At 40.9% G+C, this 19,573-nt stretch overlaps 1 protein-coding gene across 3 annotated transcripts in view; it reads right to left on the bottom strand.

The window, feature by feature from the left end:
* The window catches only part of ROS1 (ROS proto-oncogene 1, receptor tyrosine kinase), a 157,112-nt gene extending 150,040 nt beyond the window's left edge, over positions 1 to 7,072 (bottom strand). For all 3 annotated transcript variants that reach the window (XM_075553956.1, XM_075553957.1, XM_075553955.1), the window contains exon 1: positions 6,950 to 7,072. In XM_075553956.1, the coding sequence (XP_075410071.1) occupies positions 6,950 to 7,072 (123 nt within the window). The remainder of the gene's footprint in view (positions 1 to 6,949) is intronic.
* Positions 7,073 to 19,573: the final 12,501 nt, after the last annotated feature.

The raw sequence follows: 19,573 nt of genomic DNA, 5'->3' as shown, positions 1-19,573 counted from the left end.
GTACAAGTGCCAATTTAGCAAGGGATGGACTGTGATAGTTAGGTTTCTCCTTCTATGTTAGTCTGGGTAGACTAGAGAAACAAAATTCATAGACACTTATATTTTATAAGAGAGTTTTATTTAAAGTATAACTGTACATTAAGTATTCCAACCCAGTCCAATCCAAGACCATAAGTCCAACATTAGCTCATATGTCTGACACCAATCTACAAAGTCTTCCTCAAACTCACAAAATACACGCAATGCACAAGGAGAGCTGAATCAGTGAGCGTGTAAGCATCTCGGCTCTGAAAGGGATCTTGCTTCTCCAGCACCCAGGGCTGCATCAGGGTAGGTCCATGTGACTTTTCCTCAGAAATGTCTCGCAGGAAGTGAGCCTTGCCAGCTGAGGCAGAGAACTAGCTAAGGTAGCCGCAACTGGTCCAACCATCAGAGAGCAAGAGACAATAAAGGCGAGGTTCGCTGAGCCATTTATCTATCCGCCCTTCAATTAAACTGCCCTTAAATGAATCCCCCATGTGATCATTGGTCAGATTGGCACAATAAACTTTAACTAACACACCTTCCAACTAGCCTAATAGGAACATATGGGTGGAGTTTAATCAGGTTGCAGCTTGTTTGAAGGGCAATGAGATAAATGACTATTCAAGGCCTGCCTGTGTCTCTCTTGCTCACTGATGATCAAGCCATCACACTGCTGCTTTAGCTAGTTCTCCACCTCAACCTGTGTGCTACACTGCCTGTGGGCCAAGCCAACCCACGGAGTGTGTTACTAGGGCTTGAGGCTCTTTTGAGACCTGCATTGCCATGCTCCTGGTGCATACATTGCTTCAGCTTGAGTCTGGTGGATCCTGTTGCTATGCTTGAATCACAGATCCGATCAGGGCCTGCTTTGATAAGCTCCTGAGCTACTGACTGACTGTCGCTGAACCCCCCTCCTGCCTGTGGGCAGACTCTTCCTGTTTTGCCTGAGGGAAGGCTCCTCTTTCTGCTTCCTTGACCTTGGTCCAAAGCCCCCTCCATGAGTTTAAGGACTTCCAATATATTTAACTGTTCCACAAAAGTGAATTGAAATGAGCCCCTTGTACTGCTATGTAGCTGTTATATTCCCTCTCACTGTACAAACCTATATATATATATATATATATATATATAAAATCATAAATGTCCTGGTTTTGTTTCTCTAGAGAACCCTGCATAACACATAGCTGTAAGATTTTAAATTGGTTTTATCAACAGAAGGGACTATAGAGAACAGAAATATTGGGCTGTTGGCAAACGGACAAGTACCCAAATGGTGTTACTTGGATATGATTAATCTTTAACCTGTTTCACTGTGCTATTTAAAATTATAAACAAAGTGAAATTATGTGAACATTTCTAGAAACTCTAGTTGATAATGATCAGATCCATCTCTTAAAGGGTTTGCTGGGTTAGAACCATTGTTAGAACAATTAATCCAGCAAAAAGCATCATATTGTCCTTGACTAGCTCCCACTACAAGCATGATATGGATAAGAAGAGTCTAGAATATTCTAAGGGGCCTTAGGGGTGGGGGAGAGGTTTGAGCATCTGTACTGGCCTTCTGAAGAGAAGACATTCTATCACGGACACTCTGAGCACTGAGGGGGTCCCTTGCCCACGTTAGGACCCTCCATTTTGTGCTTCACTCTGCCCCCAGAACCTAGACCAGCACCTGACAACTAATAGGTGTTCAATAATTGTTAAAAGGATGAATGGATAAATTCTTGAATTTAAGGTAAATTCTTAGTAATGCCAAAAAAGAAATCCCATCCTATGAGAAACACATGCGCGGCCTAGCATTCTGAGTGTTTACTTGGGAAGTAATCAGACACAGAAATTAAAGAACTAGTATTCTTACTTCTCTCTGTGTGTGTGTGTGTGTGAGAGAGAGAGAGAGAGAGAGAGAGAGATTCTAAGCTCCATTTCTTGACCACTTACACTTAGAAGGAGAAAAGGGGACCTTTAATACTTGGTTGTTGGGTTTTTTTTCTTCAGATAAGTACTTGGAAAGAGGCATATCTTTCTGATAAATTGTGCAGTCAAGTGCTAAATAGTCCTTTACTTCTATGATTTTGTTCAAAATGAACATATTATCTTTTCTCATCACTCTTTACTTCCTACTTTGATCAATGGAACAGAGCAGAATGAGCTGCCTTTTAATCCCACATATGTCATTTGATCCAGATGCTATTCTTTAAAAGCTACCTGTGATATTATACTCAGTATTCTCCTCTGGAGCATAAGTAGGATAATATTTAGTATATAGAATGCTGTGAGGATCCTGTTAAGTACCACATCACTGTTATATCATAATGTACCAATTTGCTATCCAGTTTTTAATGTACATATCCTTGCTTAGTTAAACAATGATCTCAATGTGCATGCACTTGAAGGACTCAAGGCAAAGATTCTCTCTTAATTTTGGTATTTATCAACCCATTGTTGTGTAGATTCATATCCATTTACATCTGATCATATTACCCAGGCTTGGCCAACACCAACCTAACAAAATGTTAACTCAGTTTTACTTTACAAGTCTGTGCTTGCTGTAAGGTTGAATATCTGTCACTTCTTTGCAGTGATTTATATATACATTTCTTCTTTTAGGAAGTGCCTGCTCATGTTCCAAACCTATTGTCTTATTTGTAATGATTTTTAAGTGTTTAAAATGTATAATGTTTCCTTTGTTAATTGCCATTGAGTTAATTCTGACTCAAGACCTTATTTCCAAGGAACCTCTGAGTGGATTTGAACTATTAACATTTCAGTTAGTCCAGTGGCCACTCATTTGTGCCACTCAGAGGTTCCTAGGCACTCATGTGGTGAGCATCATGCTTGCTAAAACTGTGTTTATCATAGATGACATTTTTGGCTTCGTTTTTATTGTATTCTGTTTTTAGTCATCACAGTTTAAGTTTCTATGTAGACAGGTTTATCCATATTGTGTTTTAAGAACTCTGGATTCTTGAATCAAGTTTCGTAAGGCATTTCCCACTCCATGATGATTAAAATATTTACCCCTAATTTCTTCCAATATTTTTATGGGATGAAATTTTATCTTTTGAACTCATATTTAAATTAGAGTTTTAATACCTCCTTATATTTTTCATCTGGAATGTTTTGTTTCACATGTCTAGTGCCCACTCCTCATCCTCCACCTCCCCAAACCCCCACCACATTGATTTGAATGGTTACCTTTATTATATCCTCTATAAATGTCATGGATTTTTAGTTGCTTGTTTTCTAGATTAAATTCTGCTTTACTGTAATATCTATTTTTACTTTAATATAAGCAATTCTAATTTCTAAATTATTTTATAGACTTTTTAGATTTGGAGTTTGAAATGTTTATTTTGTTCCATCTAGTTTTAAAGTTTGACCATGATTCACAAGAATAGTATTAAATTTTGCACAAATTGTGTAAAATTAGTTTTTAGCAGGTAATCCTCTATTGCTAATAATCTTTCAGCTGATTCTTTAAAAAATTTTAATGCAAATCAAAATTTAAAAATACATTGTTACAACCAAATTGATGTGATAGGGCATGGATGTAGTAGAGACCCCAAGCCCACCTGTAAGATAATTGGACCATCCCTCTCAGAAGGGCCACACAGAAGTGATGATAAATCCAGGGTGCGGTATAGCACTGGTGAGCCACATAACTGTCCTCTAGTTCTTGAATATTTCCTATGCTTACTATTATGATTTTATTTGTTTTACCTCATTAATCATGTTAAATTTGTGTATGTTCATTTGTATATTTAAGATCATTCAGTACATGAAAATCAAGATAGATAAATCTCCACAAACAATAATGGGAGTAACTGTGTCCTGGGGATACCGGAAGAGAGAGGCTGGGGAAAGGGGGACTGGGGAGGTGACAGCATAATCCCACTCAAGGGGAATGAACAACAGGATTGCATGTGAATGGATATATTGGATTATTTAAGATATGGAAGAAAAAATAATAAAAGCTATTATAGAAAAAAATAAGGGGTCAAAGGGGAGCCGATATCAAGGAGTTTGAGAAGAAAAAATGTTTTGAAACTGACTATGGTAGCAATTGTGAAATACTGCTTGATGTGTTGAACTGTGGAATGTTATGTTATCTCTGAGAGCTCGCCCAAAATGATTTTAAAATAATAATTAATAAATAAAAATGAATTGTCTCAGTCCTTGAATATTAAATAGCCTGTAGTATAAAATATCATATTTGTGATAGCATTTGTTTAATGATAGAAATCCTGACTCCATGACATCCTTGAAGACCTTGGTCACGCATCTGGCTTATTCTGTTTTCCTGATTGCATCCCGCACAGAGCTGAATACACAGCAATGCTCAGGAGCGTCTTATTGGATCGAGTTGCTATTCCTTACGTAGCACTTCTCCATACTAGTTCCTAAGTTGGTGAGAGATATTACTCAAAGTAATGTCTCTGTTGCCAAGGAAGTTTGGAAAATGGTGATTAAACAAAGCAGTTAGAGCAAAACCATTTCTGTAAATTATTTTCTCATGAATATTTTTGTAAAAGATCTCACACTAGTAGTATGCTGACGAACACTAGCTGTCTTTTGTTTGCTGCAGTCCCCAGCACATAGAACTTCTAGACGGTTAGGTCGTTAATGCCTGCAGAGCTCTGAGGCACAGAGCGATGATTTGTGAACTTTAGGCCAATGATTATAACACTTACCTGAACAGGGTCTGTTAAAGAGAATCTCAAGAAGAAGAAATGCTTTGAGATCAAGAACCACTGAGTCGTGCTCTGCTAGAGAATCCCCGAGACCAAGGCCCTTGGCCCCCTGTCAAGCCTGGGACTGAACCTCCCCCCCTTCCCTCCTGGAGATCACCTCTCAAAGTGAACACTAGCACCTTTAAGGAAATGTACTCTTCAGAACCATCAACCATGCGACACCAACAGAGCAGCGTTTGCCCCAAAGCAAACTTCAGAAGGCAGGAGGGGCAGCAAAGAAAGGCAAGTGCAAATAGAGAACCCAAGGATAAAGTAGACCGAGGGCGGCTACCCTGAGGGGATTAAAATGAATGTCAAAAATGCAATGTGTCGAGATCGTTGAATCTATACACTGTTAATGGCTGTCTCTGTAAACTTACACCCAAACTAAAATCAAAGATGACTTTCATAGTAAATATCCATATTAAAAACATTGGCACAGGAAAAAAGTCCAGAAGATAAAATAAACTCATGTACTTCACGTATGCTCTGTCCCCAATCCATGGCTACATTCTATGGTTTATTCGCCATTTATCCCCAAAGCCTCTGTGTGGGAGGTCCAGATAGGCAGCAATTACTCCATGCACTGGTCAGGTGGGCCGACCAGATCTCTGTTGCAGTTACCAGCCCCTCAGCTGTGCCTGCCTCTGTGGGTGGGGAGCGGAAGGCCACTCCGCAGAGAACAGACTGTCTTTTCCTACCAGCAACCCTGAAATCAAGGAGCCCACACAAAAAGGAAAGATGAAGACAAAGTAAAGTAAAATGAAGATGTCAATATTGAAAACAGGCTAAATTGATTTTAATACTGAAGGAATTAACACTCAGTTTACAGTGGTACATCTGATTAAATACGTGAAGCATATTACAGATTCTATTTCTGAAAAATACTTTCAGAGCATGGAGAGGTGTCCACAATGTAATCTTAAATGAAAAAGTTGAGTGCCGTATATAAAAATCTACATAAGAGAAAAAATGCTGAAAGAAAAAACATAACTAAAGTCTAATAGTGGTGGAAGTATAGTTTTTCCACATGCTTTATACTCTTCCCTGTTTTATAAATATTTCCTAGATGTGTGTTCCTGTTACAGTGAGAGAAAAACAAAGTACTCGCTTGATAATATTTAACAGTGGTCGTGTTCCATCTTCAAATTGGGAATACAACAATAATGAAAGATGAAAATGTTAGTGGCAGTGTTTTAGTCAGTGACAATTTATATAAATGCTAACCTTTTGCTTTTCTGGAAGTGCTGTTTTTCATAATAAGCCGAAGTACTATTTGTGACTGTAGGCTAGATTAAACCAAAGCTTGTAAACCAAATCAAATTTTCTAGCATACTACAGAATTCTTATCATTAATAATTCAGCATAATACTGAATGTTGTATGTGGTACTCTTAGTATATTAAAAAGTAAAATTATAAACTGTATCATCTGAGAACTAGCACGCTATTTCCTTTTTTAAATCAGAAGAATGTATCATTCCCTGGCTAGAGCATATTAAGTTTTTAAAGTTGACACAGTGACTATTTTAAGCATAATTAAATCATAATAACTGAAAAGATAGCATATAGATATATAGGAGGCATTGCACCCAGAACTGAAAATATATATATAAATACCCATACCAAGAACTCATTACAGAAAATGTTTCAGATACATCGATATAATAATAGTAAGGAGATTTACAAATAATTCTTGCTTTTAAAACATAATGTGATTTTACACGGCATCAGTATTTGCATCCTTGGTCCAACAATTCCTATACAGCTATCTATCTACAATATAAATGATACTGTTTGCCTGGAACGAGACAGCATTACCCTGTGGCCAAGTGAATTTCATGCTTTAAGACAAAAATATAAATGATTTTATAATAAATGAGTTGAAATGTGGATTTTTAAAAGCATGTAAAATTGATTTCAGCCTAAAATTGGCTCTGTCTCTTTTACTTCCTTTAGCCTTCCCTTCTGCCAAATAAAATATCTATGACCAGATACTGAAATCGATTACCTTGACCCATGCCAAACATTTCAAATATTTCTATTTTATTTCAGGAGGAAAGAAAACAACCTAATTTCCTTGACACCATGTCGCATGTGAAATCCCTCAAAGAAAATAATTCTTTCATTTATAACAACTTTAAAGCTACATTATCTAAGTCCCACAAAAGTAAATACTAGACCCGTGAACACTTACCAGGTTAATCACACATGACTTGAGGCAGCTGTTCAAGACCGTACACGGCAGCACGGACATCCACATGGAGACAATGGCTGCAACGTGGACAAGTTTCAGAATAAGCCGGTGAATGCCCTTCATCACTTCACCACTGGTGGACTAGCAGATGCCCATCCTGATCAGCTTCTCCATTTTGCTATATCGTTTCTTTGGGTTTCATCGCTTCAATTGAGAAAGCAGCTAGAGGATTTCAGTTGTTGTCTGAACAGGCTACACTATCTGCGCCTTCAAAAATATTGCTGTAGATCTTCTAACGTAGACTTTTCAGTCCAGCATCGCTGTTAGCCTTCCCACCACCGCTCTTTCATAACTCAGCGAGCTTCCTTTGACTCCCATAAAAGTCACTTGGTGACTAAAGGTTAGGCCCAGAAGAGCTCTTCACACCGAGAGTAAACACAGTGGAGAACGCAAATGGCATTTCAGCAAGCAGGTGACACATAGGAGCCCTCGAAATCGGGAAGTGGTAGATCGGCCACCACTTCACTTCTCGGAGGCTGGTTCAACTAGTCGGGGACTTGCCTTGGACCATCTGTGCTTCAGCAACGAGCCTCATGATTATCATAAAGGAGCTCTGGAAACACGGAAGGGCCTGGGTGAAGGGATGCCACAGAGAGGGAAACAGAATCCTTTGAAGCCAGACACATGTTTTAAAATGAAAACCTAAACAGGGCTGATATTAGTAAACACATACTCTGCAGGTGAGTCAAAGACAAGGAAGTTTGCTAGAGCACCCTCAGAACTTCACTACATATTAACTAAAATACTGCCTTATCAGGTCTATTGAGACAGAGAGCCGAAACCAGCCCACAATTGAGACCAAAGATATGTACAAGCATAGCTGCTTTGGAAAGGAAATAATATAGTGTTTTCAATTAGTCTAGAATCAAGATAGCATTAAACTGAAATCTAAACAAAGAATTTGAAGTCTGCAAAGAAGTGAGCAATCTAGAAGTTAATTTTTTGGTTACTGAGCATTAACTCTTTAAGGCCAGATGTTTTTGTGCGCGTGTGTGTGTGCGTGTGAACCAAAATTATCAAATTAACTTCCTTATCAAAAAACAATACAACTTGTTGTTCCCTTGTCCCTGGGTTTGTTAATGCTACTTCCTTTTCCTCATCTCTCCCATGTGGCGAGGAGGGTGTAATAGGCCTGGTAGGGCTTGATCAAGGGCAAGGTAACTGAGAGGAATTACTGAAGCCCAAATTAAGGCTGAACATGATAGTGGGACAAGAGGAAAGAAAAGGGAAATACAGGAAAGAACTAGGAGACAAAAAGCATTTCTAGAGGTCTAAATACAGGCATGTACATATGTAAATATATTTATATCATAATAGGGAAATAGATCTACGTGCATATATTTCTAGGTTTAGTATTAAGGTTACAGATGGATATTGGGCCTCCACTCAAGTAATTCCTTAATGCAAGAACACTTTGCTCTATTAAACTGTCAGTCCATGATGCTCACCTTTCCAACACAATTGCTGAAGACAAAGCAGGTGTATAAGCAAAAGTGGTGAAGAAAACTGATGGTGCCCGGCTATCAAAAGATATACCATCTGGGGTCTTAAAGGCTTGAAGATAAGCAATCAGCCATCTAGCTGAGAAGCAACAAAACCCACATGGGAGAATCACACCAGCCTGTGTGATCATGAGGTGTTGAAGGGATCACATAGTAGGCATCAAAGAACAAAAAAATCATATCACTGTGAATGAGGGAGAGTGCGGAGTGGGGACCCAAAGGCCATCTGTAAGCAACTGGACACTACCTTACAGAAGGGTCATGGGGAGGAGGTGATCCAGTGCAGCAATGATGAAACATACAACTTTCCTCTAGTTTTTAAATACTTCCTCCCCACCACTATCATGATCCCAATTCTACCTTACAAATCTGGCTAAACCAGAGGATGTACACTGGTACAGATAGGAACTGGAAACACAGGGAATACAGGGCAGATGAACCCCTCAGGAGCAGTGGTGAGAGTGGCAATACCAGAAAGGTGGGTAGAAAGGGGGGACCAATTACAAGGATCTACATATAACCTACTCCCTGGGGGATGGACAACAGAAAAGTAGGTGAAGGGAGATATCAGACAGTGTAAGACATGACAAAATAATAATAAATTATAAATCATCAAGGATTCCTGGGGGGGGGCGGGGAGGGAAAGGAAAAAATGAGAAGCTGATACCAAGGGCTCAAGTAGAAAGCAAATGTTTTGAGAATGATGATGGCAACAAATGTGCTTGACACAATGAATGGATGGATGGAATGTGATGAGTTGTATGAACCCCCAGTAAGATGTTTAAAAAACAATACTACTAAGTGTAATTTAACCTTTTAGTATTAACTCTTAGAATGAGGTTCATTTGGAGCTGGACACCTTTCCCTTGATGTTGGCAAAGCTGGTAGACAGTGGAAGATAAACACAATCTGTCCACAGAGCTGACCTCTGGTGTCCTTATCTAGTGTGGAGTCAAGCTCTGATGATGGTGGCCCAAGTACAAATGGATTGGCCCCTTCTGATCCTTGGGTTTTCATTGGCTCCAGGAATCTGATCACCAGGGACCACAGCGAGGAGCATCACCTTCAGCTGAACAAGCCCCATGTACCAGCTAACTGGATGGCTGGTATCTTACCTCAAGCCTGCAGCTAACCAACTTCCTTCTAGTCACAATCATCTTTAGGTATCACTTCCTTTTCCACGACTTTACAGTGATTCCCAAATACCTTTTGGGGGGAAGGGAGGCTCCCAACAGTTTTGCTGGCATGTGATTCACATATCATACAATCCAATAGTTCAGTCACCTCAGGAGGACTTGTGTTATCATGGCCACAATCAGTTTTAGAACTTTTTCTTCATTATTACATTCATTGTTAGAGTCTGTAGATTGCCAAGGGAGCAGACTACCCCATCTTTCTCCAGCAGAGTTGCTGGTTGGTTTGAACCAGCAACGTTGAAGTCGGTTGACCAACACATAGTTCATGGCACCACCAGAGAAAAAGAATTGGGTTAAACAAGTTCATCCAAAGTGTTCTTGAAAAAAATTTTAGATTCAATTATTAAAATCTTTAGCCTAACAAATAAACATCTTTACCCTAACTAAAATTCTTATATAGTCAATTTTCCCAGTGGATCAGTTCTGGCATTCAGAGATCACCTTCTGTGTCAATGGACTGATTCATAGATTCAATCACAGAGCTAGTACTGAGCACAGAATATAGTTAAAATATTCCCATTATTCTATGCCTGCTTCATCAGAAAGAGCGCTACAACTGATTATTAAGATAATACATTTTATATTACATATGTGTATGAACACTGAAATTAGTTCATTGAAAATGTAAAGCATACATCTTCAAATTCAGTTCTACATTGCTAGCCTCAGAGAAAATTTTGCAATTCTTGTTTTTTTGGGGGTTTTTTTGCTTTGTTTTGTTTCAGGGGTGGGGGGTTGAAATTCTTAAGAAGCTCAAACAAGTCCCCAGGCCCACTATAAGCCAGGGCATGCTCTACCTCAGCATATAAGCTGAACCCTGTACTTGGCTCCTAAAATGAATCACCTGAGCACCGTCAAGGCAATAATGACTTCCTGAGTGGGAAAAGAGTTTGTACAATGCGTCTGCAGAAGACAAACCACATGATGCAACCAGACCTCAGAAGCTGGAAAAGTCACAGAGAGACCCCTGCCAGTGTTGAGATGTTTCCAATGACACTGGATCCAAAGACTTTCTACCCACTGGCTTGTGATCTTCTACATTCGGCATCATTGCATGTGTTTCATGAGTCTGAAGAGGACTTTATAGATTGATATTGGAAATATGAGCTAATATCAGACTTATGGACTTGATCTGGACTGAGCTGGGATGTTTTCACAATGTTCAATTGCTCTTGTATATAAACCTCTCATATATATATATATATATATGAATTTGTTTCTCTAGTCTACCCAGACTAACACAACGTCAAAAAGGGATAACCCCCAATTTAAATTCCTTGCACCCATCTTCATGCATCAGAGATGGACTAATACAGTAGACTACAGAGAATAAAATTATTAAGTAATTGACATTTGAATTTCAAAGACCAAAGTTCTAGCCTACAGGAAAAGAAGCCAAAAACACCTTAATTTTAGTTGGTGCACTGAAATCTGTACCTACTACTGTACTGTCGAAGTGAAGAGCTTTATTTTCAGCTATGACCTCGATGTTTGAAATGCAATAGGGAATTCTGAGATTCCTTCACTGAGGTTTGAAAATAGATATAAATCAAGCTTAGTAGAGATTATGAACTACAAAATCACAAAGTACATATTTGGGTCTTTTGGGATCTTAGATATTAATTAGCTACCACTATTCAGGTGCTTTTATTAACTTTATTATTATTTCAGAAAGCATTTTTCCTTGCTGCTTTCAAATCTGAAGTTTTTTAAGGAACTAAATGTTCTAGATGGCTGCTTATTAGGTGGTCATTATTCCTTTGTATGTTTGAAAGTTCTGAAAATCAGCTTCATGAAGAATTTGTAATGGTTTGAAGAAAGATTAATACTATGATTTATTATCATAATAACACATATATCATCTAAGACTGATTTCAAGTCTGTGAAAAGAACAAACACTGCATAGAATCTGCCGGTACACACACCATATAAAGAAAACTGCAACTGTGCAAGGACTACGTGGAGAGCAAAGAGGGCAGAGAGACCACTGAGGGGTATTCTATTGAGAAAGCAAGTGTTCTGGAATGGGTCATGAGAGCAGGTCAAGGGGACAGAGACTTTGACCAATGAGAGTCAAGTTCCAGAACTTTTTCTTTCAAGTAAGTTGCAAATTTTAAAAGCTTGGTGATCCTAATTACAATTACATCCAGTCCTCACTTACCAACTTGGTTAGGTTCCAAAGGACAGTTGCTATGTGAAATTTGTCATTCTGTGAATGTGGAGGATTACCACAGCCAATCACAAAATAGAGATTGATGACATCATTACTGAGAATCAAGAGCGGCTAAGTTGACACCTAACTTGAACCATCACATCCATGGTCACTTTCACCTTGCACTGTGTTATTTATTACTATCAGATGCAGGACATTAATGTGAAAAATAGTCTAATAGATTTTTGACTATTGCTGCAAGTGAAAAATATCCAGTAGCAGGTAGCTGATCAGCAAGGAGTAAGCATGTGTACATTTAGGAAAACTCCAATAATGGCCTCATTATAGATCCTGAGAAACCAATGAAAAGGAAAAATTTTAAAGGAAACACTACATCATTAATAACTACATCATTTATATTGCTAATTACATACTCAGATCACAAATACATTTAACTTTGAGTTTTGAACTCAGATTTTTTTAAACTGACCTTCCAAGTGTATATCAAAATTCAGCTAGGTACAAGAAGAATGAAATCTTTCCCATGTCTTTGCTTTAAAGATTACTGCATTGGCAAAGTGAGGTGCCTGGCCCATCAGGAAGTGGCTCTTGGACCTCACCACCTACAGCGAGCATGTTAGTGGGTACCATGGGGTGGTGTCTGCTCTGACAAGCTTTCTTTAGTCTGATCCCCCACTACGGGTCTCTACCAAAGCTCTTACCTTGTCTATGGATCCAAAGTGAACCTATTTCTAATCCTAGTTCTGTCACTTATGAGTTTAAGGGAATGAATCTAAAGGCAAACTCATAGGGCTTCTGAGATTGTAAGCATTTACAGGAGCAGACAGCCGCGTTCTTCTCCATTGCACCTGAACTGCCATTTTGGCAGATACCAGCCCAACACTTGGCCATGAGACCCTCTAAGTGACGAGCGGAGTGACTTAATCTTTATCTTCTTCGATTGCCTGTTGAAATAACGGACTCAGTCTGAAAGCTGTGGTGCCTGCTACATGGCACGTTCTCAATAAATTACTTCATGTCTTCCAGTCCTTGCTCACTAGAGATATCGAGGTTATTCAAGTTAGGGGGAAATTGCCCTAAGGGTTGCTTCCTCGTTTCAGTGATTTTTTTAATCATTTTATTGGGGGCTCTATACAACTCTCATCACAATCCATACATACATCTATTGTGTAAAGTACATCTGTACATTCATTGCCCTCATCATTTTCAAAGCATTTGCTCTCCACTTAAGCCCTTGGCATCAGATTCTCTTTTTTCCCCCTCCCTCATGAGCCCTTGATAATTTATAAATTATTATTTTGTCATATCTTTCCCTGTCCGATGTCTCCCTTCACCCCCTTTTCTGTTGTCCGTCCGCCAGAGAGGAGGTCACATGTAGATCCTTGTAATAGGTTCCCCCTTTCCACCCACCCTCCCTCCCCCCTCATTTCACAGTTTTGAGTGAGTACGACTTGCCAAAGATTGTACAGGGCACTGTGAAGATAAAGTGAACCAGACAGACAGAACCCCCTGACTTCTTTCGGACAGAGGCAGAGAAGAACAGGACAAACATAAACAAAATGGTGAGTATTTATTTTTTATACTCCATTATTATGTGGCACTGCATTTTAAGAGAAAAATAGCAGGATCTATTGCTGTGGGGTTCCGATGTGCAAATTGCTGTTTTAGTTTAGCCGTGTGTAGTACTGAAGCGGCTTTCCTGTGGCAATGACACCGAAAGCTGCGCTCCAGGCATTTTGCACTGCCAAGGTGAATGCTGTGTGCCAACCTGGCTGCACTGTGATTCTCGGTGGTTTGGTGAACACTCTACAGTCGGTCTCATTCTGTGATCTGATATCAGTCAGGAGTATAAAGCCCCATTTTTGCTCCCTCGGACCAGCTGGTGATTTCGAACCCATAACCACTACGCCACCAGGGGTCTTTCCTAGGTTTAAAGGCACTCAGAAACACACAGGGGCCACAGTCATGAACTCAGGCTAACTAGTGACCGCACATTCCATTCTTCTATGCATAGCATCACCTTGAACTGGAGCTGACTTGCTTGTGTTGGAGGTAACAAGTTTAGAGAGAGTAATATCACATAATGCTGATGTTGAAGAGTCTTGATGGTGCAACTGTTAAGCACCGTGTGGTGAACAGAAAGGATGCACGTTTGAACTGACTCAGTGACTCTGTGGGAGAAAGACCTGGAATCTGCTTCCATCAGACTTACAGCCTAGGAATCCCCATTCTATCACACGTGATCCAGTTGAGTGAAAAACCAACCCAATAACAAAATATATGTTTTATTATTGAGATCTAAAATGGATATTCTAATCAGAAGAGAAAACTAGGCTTTGCTAGTCTAACAAGGTTATCTGCAAGGAAATTGAACATGTGCACGTCCATTGTGCTCTTTAGCTATGGCACGTTCCAGGAAAAGGCTTCTCAGTACGGCTCACGTAGGTTCAATAAGTACTTTGACCACTTAGAGATAAAGACCATGTGTGAGGACAAAGTTCTTTGTTTCAGAAATTACTAATGCTATTACTGTGATAGAACAAACTGTTTCAACTCATAAAGCAGGAGGAAGTAGGAAACCCTGACCTCAGATTTAGCAAGGATGTTCAGGTCTCTATTCAATCGCCTGATTTGCATTTGCATTTGCAACATAAATTTCAGACAAAGGTTCCAATTGTATTCCTCAAGACAAAAAAAGTGTTTCTACGCAGAGTGATTGCCAAACCACTGTAAATTAGAACAACGTAATATTTATTTTGCTGTTTTAAGGACTGTGATTGAAGAAGCAGTCTAGTTCAAACTGCAAAAATGAGAACATTTTCAGAAGTCCAGAAAGTGGAGCTGGGTACCGGACAGGAGTCGCATCAAGGAACCAGGCACGTGTGCTTTTAACTGCTTGGAGAGACAGATAAGCTGCTCTGGTCAAGGGAGAATCTCCACCTCCCTTTGCATTAAAAAGATAAGCATCAAGAAAAAGCAAGTCTGTAGGGGCTTATTTTAAAGATCTGCTACCTGAACATTTTATATATCCAAAGTTTACATTCCCTGTTTTGAATGTTGGTATCACTCAGAATATCCCCAGTGGCTTCCCTCTGCTCTAAGAGTTGGGTTGCCAAAGGATTGGCGCTGGTGTGAAGTGGTCCTGAGGCACATTCTCTTGGCTCACCCTTACTGAGTACTGTCTGTCTATTGACTATGTAACACAAGATGGCTTATGGACATTAACTCCAGCCACCCCATTAAGACACAAGGTAATAATTATTCTCATATCCTGCTTATACTGCAGTCCCCAGGAGCTTAGATAAGTTTCTCAAGTCATACAACTCTCGGATAGCAGAGTCGGGGCTCGGCCCCAAGTCTATCTGACCCTGAAACTCAGAACTTTAACCTTAACATTAAACCAGCTGTATCATTTTCTGCCCCCCCCCCCGGCCCCCAGCCCTCCAGCTGTTTTTCAATCTCCACTTAATTCTCACTGAAGGGTCTTCATTCCCAAACCCTTGCTGAGTTGTTCTGAGGGGATTTCTCCAATCCACCCCAAGAGACTGGCTTCAGGTAGTAGCTGGAAGCTGCTCCTCCCTCAAGTCTGTCTTGAATCTCTAGGCGTGTGGCTTCCTTTGGGAAACAGATGGAATTCCCCAAGGGAACAAGCCAGCCCAGGAAGGAATCTCAAACCCCCAGCTGGGAGGGCTGTGGCAAAAGGGCCTCCGAGTTCATAGGAATAAATGCACTGCTCTCACCGGGCCTGCAAGCTCTCTCTAGAGGAAGCGGCGGGAACTTATCTGCACTGCCGAGGTGTGAGGGTCTCAGTCCTTCAGGTTTTGGGACCTTTCTGTAGCCCTTAGAACTGTCAGAAAGGGAATCCACTACATTTAATTCTGTCAACACACTGGGAAAATCAGCTTCCACTTGCTTAGGACACTTTTCAGCAGTGCCTTCTCCGTTTCCTTAGGACAGTATCTAAAATTCCTAAAATTGAGGTCGTTTACAAGATGCTTCCCAACCAGCATGCATGCTCAGCCTTTTCCCTCTCTCTCTTTCTTATCCCTCTTTGCTCTCTTTCTCCTACATCACTCTCCAGCCAGCTGGGATGCTTTCAGGTTCGCAGTGGGCCTTCCCCTCAGCCTCTGGTTAACTCATTCCTGTGCCTCCCTCGCTCCTGTGATGTTTCCGGGGATACTAAGCCTGCAAGGCTAGGATTGGCTTCTGTGACTCTCCGTGTGCTCCTTTTGCTAACAGTTGTCATACTTGCAATTATTTGTTGGCTATAATGTGTCTCTTTTTTCTTATTTTGTTAAAGTCTATATTCTACACCAGATTGTCAACCCTCGGGAGGAGGAGAATTTTCACTGCAGAGCTAACTCATTTCTTGCTTATTAAAATCCTAGGTAAACTGTCCATTTTCATCCCTTTAGTACCTAAAACAATCAGTTACAAAGGATTCAACTTATTCAAGAACTGCTCAATCAAGAACTCCATAAATATTTGTTTTCAAAGGTACTTCTTTCAAAAATGATTAATATCTGGAGAAAAAAGAATTCCAAAAGTGGGCTCTGTTTGAAATATAAATTCAGCTATTTCCTATTGCCACTTCATCTTAGGTCAACTTTGGACTCGAGTTTTCTTCACTATCTGCAAGGTTTGGTTCCAACAGTTATTTCTCAGGCTTCCTGAATCCCGAGGAGGTGAGTTCTATGGAATTTCATTCTGCCTGATGAGAAGAGGTGCGAGACCTGGAGTCTACATTCCCACTCCCAATGGCACCCAGAGCTCAAAAAGACGGACAATGGTGGTCAGAAGCGCTTGTTCATTTCGTCCTTCTAAATGAATTCACCTGTTGGAAAAGAGCAAGTGGTCCTCATACTCAGGAGCTCATTTCTAGAAATGCCTGTCAAAACACCTCTACTATTTATAACTCCACGAAAGTCCTCTAACTTAAACACAGCGCCAAAAAAGTGTGTTGTTCAGGGTCTTTCTGACACACTGCCTCAGGGACCCTACATACAACAGAAAGTGACACTGCTCGCTCCTGCACCGTACTTCTAAGTATTGTTGTGTTTCCGCATTGCTGCAACCACCGAGCTAAACCATCACCTTGAGGATCTTCCTCTTTGTCTTGGATCACGTACCTTTCTTGTACGGAGACTGGTCCCTCCTAAGTACTTATCCAAATTAAAGGAGACAAATCTCTTCGCTTCAAGGGAACATCTGATTGTACTTCTAAGACAAATGGGTTAGTCCTTCTGGCAGTCTGTGGTGCTTTCAATATTTGTCAAGTTTGTCATTCAAATGCATCTACTCTTGGCTTCCTTATTCATTGTCCAGCTTTTACAGAAATTATTGGTATGATGATGGTAAATCTGAGTTACCTGAGCGAAGACCGTTCTTGGATACTTAGAGATCATTCTGTTTTCTTCCTCTGAGATTCACCATCTCAGAGACTTTGGAAGTGAGGAGCTTTGAGGGAGCAAAACATCAGGAGAATAGGAAAGGCTGACACAAGGGAGGTGACAAATACTTCCAAAAATTCTATCCCTTCCCCCAAACGCTCATTGGTATCAATTCAATGGCTGGCTCCGGAGAAACATTTAGCCAGCAAAGTCTTGGTGGCAACTCTATGATAGTCAATGCCTTACAGCATTGGCTTCCTGGCTCATGAAGCCTAAGTTTAGTGGAGCAAAGTAGTGAGATACGACGCTGACATTGAAGAAAGCAGGAGGAAGCCCCAAGAAGACAACTGAACAGCTTGCCACTAAAACATAAGCCAACCCTCTTGCTAATTGTCCCTGCATGGGAGTACTGTAGAAACGATGCCCTACCAAATACAGGCTGACAGGCTGTCCTAGGTGTCAGAGAAATGCCTGGTGGGCCCGAAGAAAACAAAGACTAAGGAAGAGCAAGGTGAGGAAGGAGGAGTGGATCCTTCAGGAGGAAGATTCCTGAGGCCCTCCCACCTTAATCACCATCAGACGCAAATGGCTTGTGAGCTTCTTGGGGCTCAGGGCACCTCGTCTTGACTCCCTGGAGAGTTTGAGGTAGCAAGGCTTCTAGAAACCTTGTGCTGATCTGAACTGCTGATAAATGACTCCCCCTCAGAGCTCATCGACTAACACACCCCGCAACCACCTCTCAAAAGACATAGATCGACTCATGGAGGCCTGCAAGGAGTCACTTACTTCCTGGTCATGGAGACCGCACTCCTCCCCCCCGGGACTCGCGCCTGGTCCGTACATCGGGGGCAGCAACAAAAGGAAGTGTGGCCTACACACAAACAGCAGGAGCCTTTGGAGGATGCGCACAGTGAAGCACGTGGTTACTAACAGAAGGAGGCCCCAAGCCCATCGCCACCCCATCCATCCAAGGCCTGGTGACCCTACAGGGCAGCGTAGAACTGCCCCGGTGGATTTTTAGGGCTGCAATATTGATGAAAGTAGACGGATGCATCTTTCTCTCATGGAATGTATGGTGAAGTCTTAATGTTCTTGTCTATCCATGTCTCTATAACTACCCCCAAACGATTCAGTGAGACCATGCAAATGAAGGGTAGAGGACTCTCACTTGGGGATTGGCCAGTCTTGCTAGTCCCAGGTTATTCTCTTAGATCATTTCATTGTTTTTCACCATCAGGTCAATGCTGACTACTGGGGATCCTATATTACAAGATAGAGCTCCCCTAAGGGTTTCCTGGACTGTAAACCTTTATGGGGAGCAGATTAGCGGTGCTTCTTCTGCATGGTGGTTGGTGGGTTCAACTCTTCAGACTTTCAGTTATAGCTGAGTGTTCAATCCCTGTACCCATGAGGTTGCTCTTAGAGCGTTTCAAGTTAGTGCATTTCACAGTGTATAGACGTGGAAGAAACTAATTATGGAATGTGCACACCTAAATTCTTTTATTCCATACATTGCAATTCCTACTTATCTTCTTAGTTTGCTGACAGTCTACTGCAATGGGAATACTGGGAATTCATTTATTTTTTTAAAAGTTTTATTGAGTTATAATTCACATACCATGAGAGAGCTCCAGTTGCACAGTGGTTTCTCATTGGGCTGCTAACCCCAAAGTGAGCAGTTCAAAACCACCAGCAACCTCACGGAGGAAGCACACGGCTTTCTATTCCAACAAAGAGCTACAGTCTCAGAAACCCGCCAGGGCAGTGCTACCCTGTCCTCTAGGGGCGCTGCGAGTATGTTAAACAACAACAACAACAACAATTCACGTACCATGAATCCACCCATTTCAAGTGCCTACTTCGAAGGTTTTTATCAGTGACCTCACAGATCTGTGTGTGACCATCATTTTCATCGCCCCAGAAAGAAACCCAACATCCTTTCATTTATAGGTGGTGGAAAATGCCTGAATTTTTCAGACATACTAGTTTTAAAATCATCATAATGTATTAGGTACTAGCCACCTGTTGACTATATAAATCAAAACACGAGAAGCTCTGTGTTAGTCCTGTCCCCTCAGTGTCAGAGTAGAACTGTGCTCCAGAGGGCTTTCAGTGACTGAGCTTGCGGAAGGAGAGCACCAGGCCTTTCTCTTGAGACACCTCTGGGTGGACTGGAACTTCCCACCTTCTGGTTAACAGCCAATTGGTTTCACAGTTGCACTTGTGGGGACCTCCTATGTGTTGGGAAGAAAAGAAAAAACTTACTAAAAGCTGAAAACTCTCGTGTCCACATGGTGGCAGTG

The sequence above is a fragment of the Tenrec ecaudatus genome, chromosome 7 (assembly GCF_050624435.1).
Source record: "Tenrec ecaudatus isolate mTenEca1 chromosome 7, mTenEca1.hap1, whole genome shotgun sequence".
Lineage (NCBI taxonomy): Eukaryota > Metazoa > Chordata > Mammalia > Afrosoricida > Tenrecidae > Tenrec > Tenrec ecaudatus.
The sequence above is the reverse complement of the archived record's forward strand: the minus strand, read 5'-3'. Positions and strand labels throughout refer to the sequence as shown.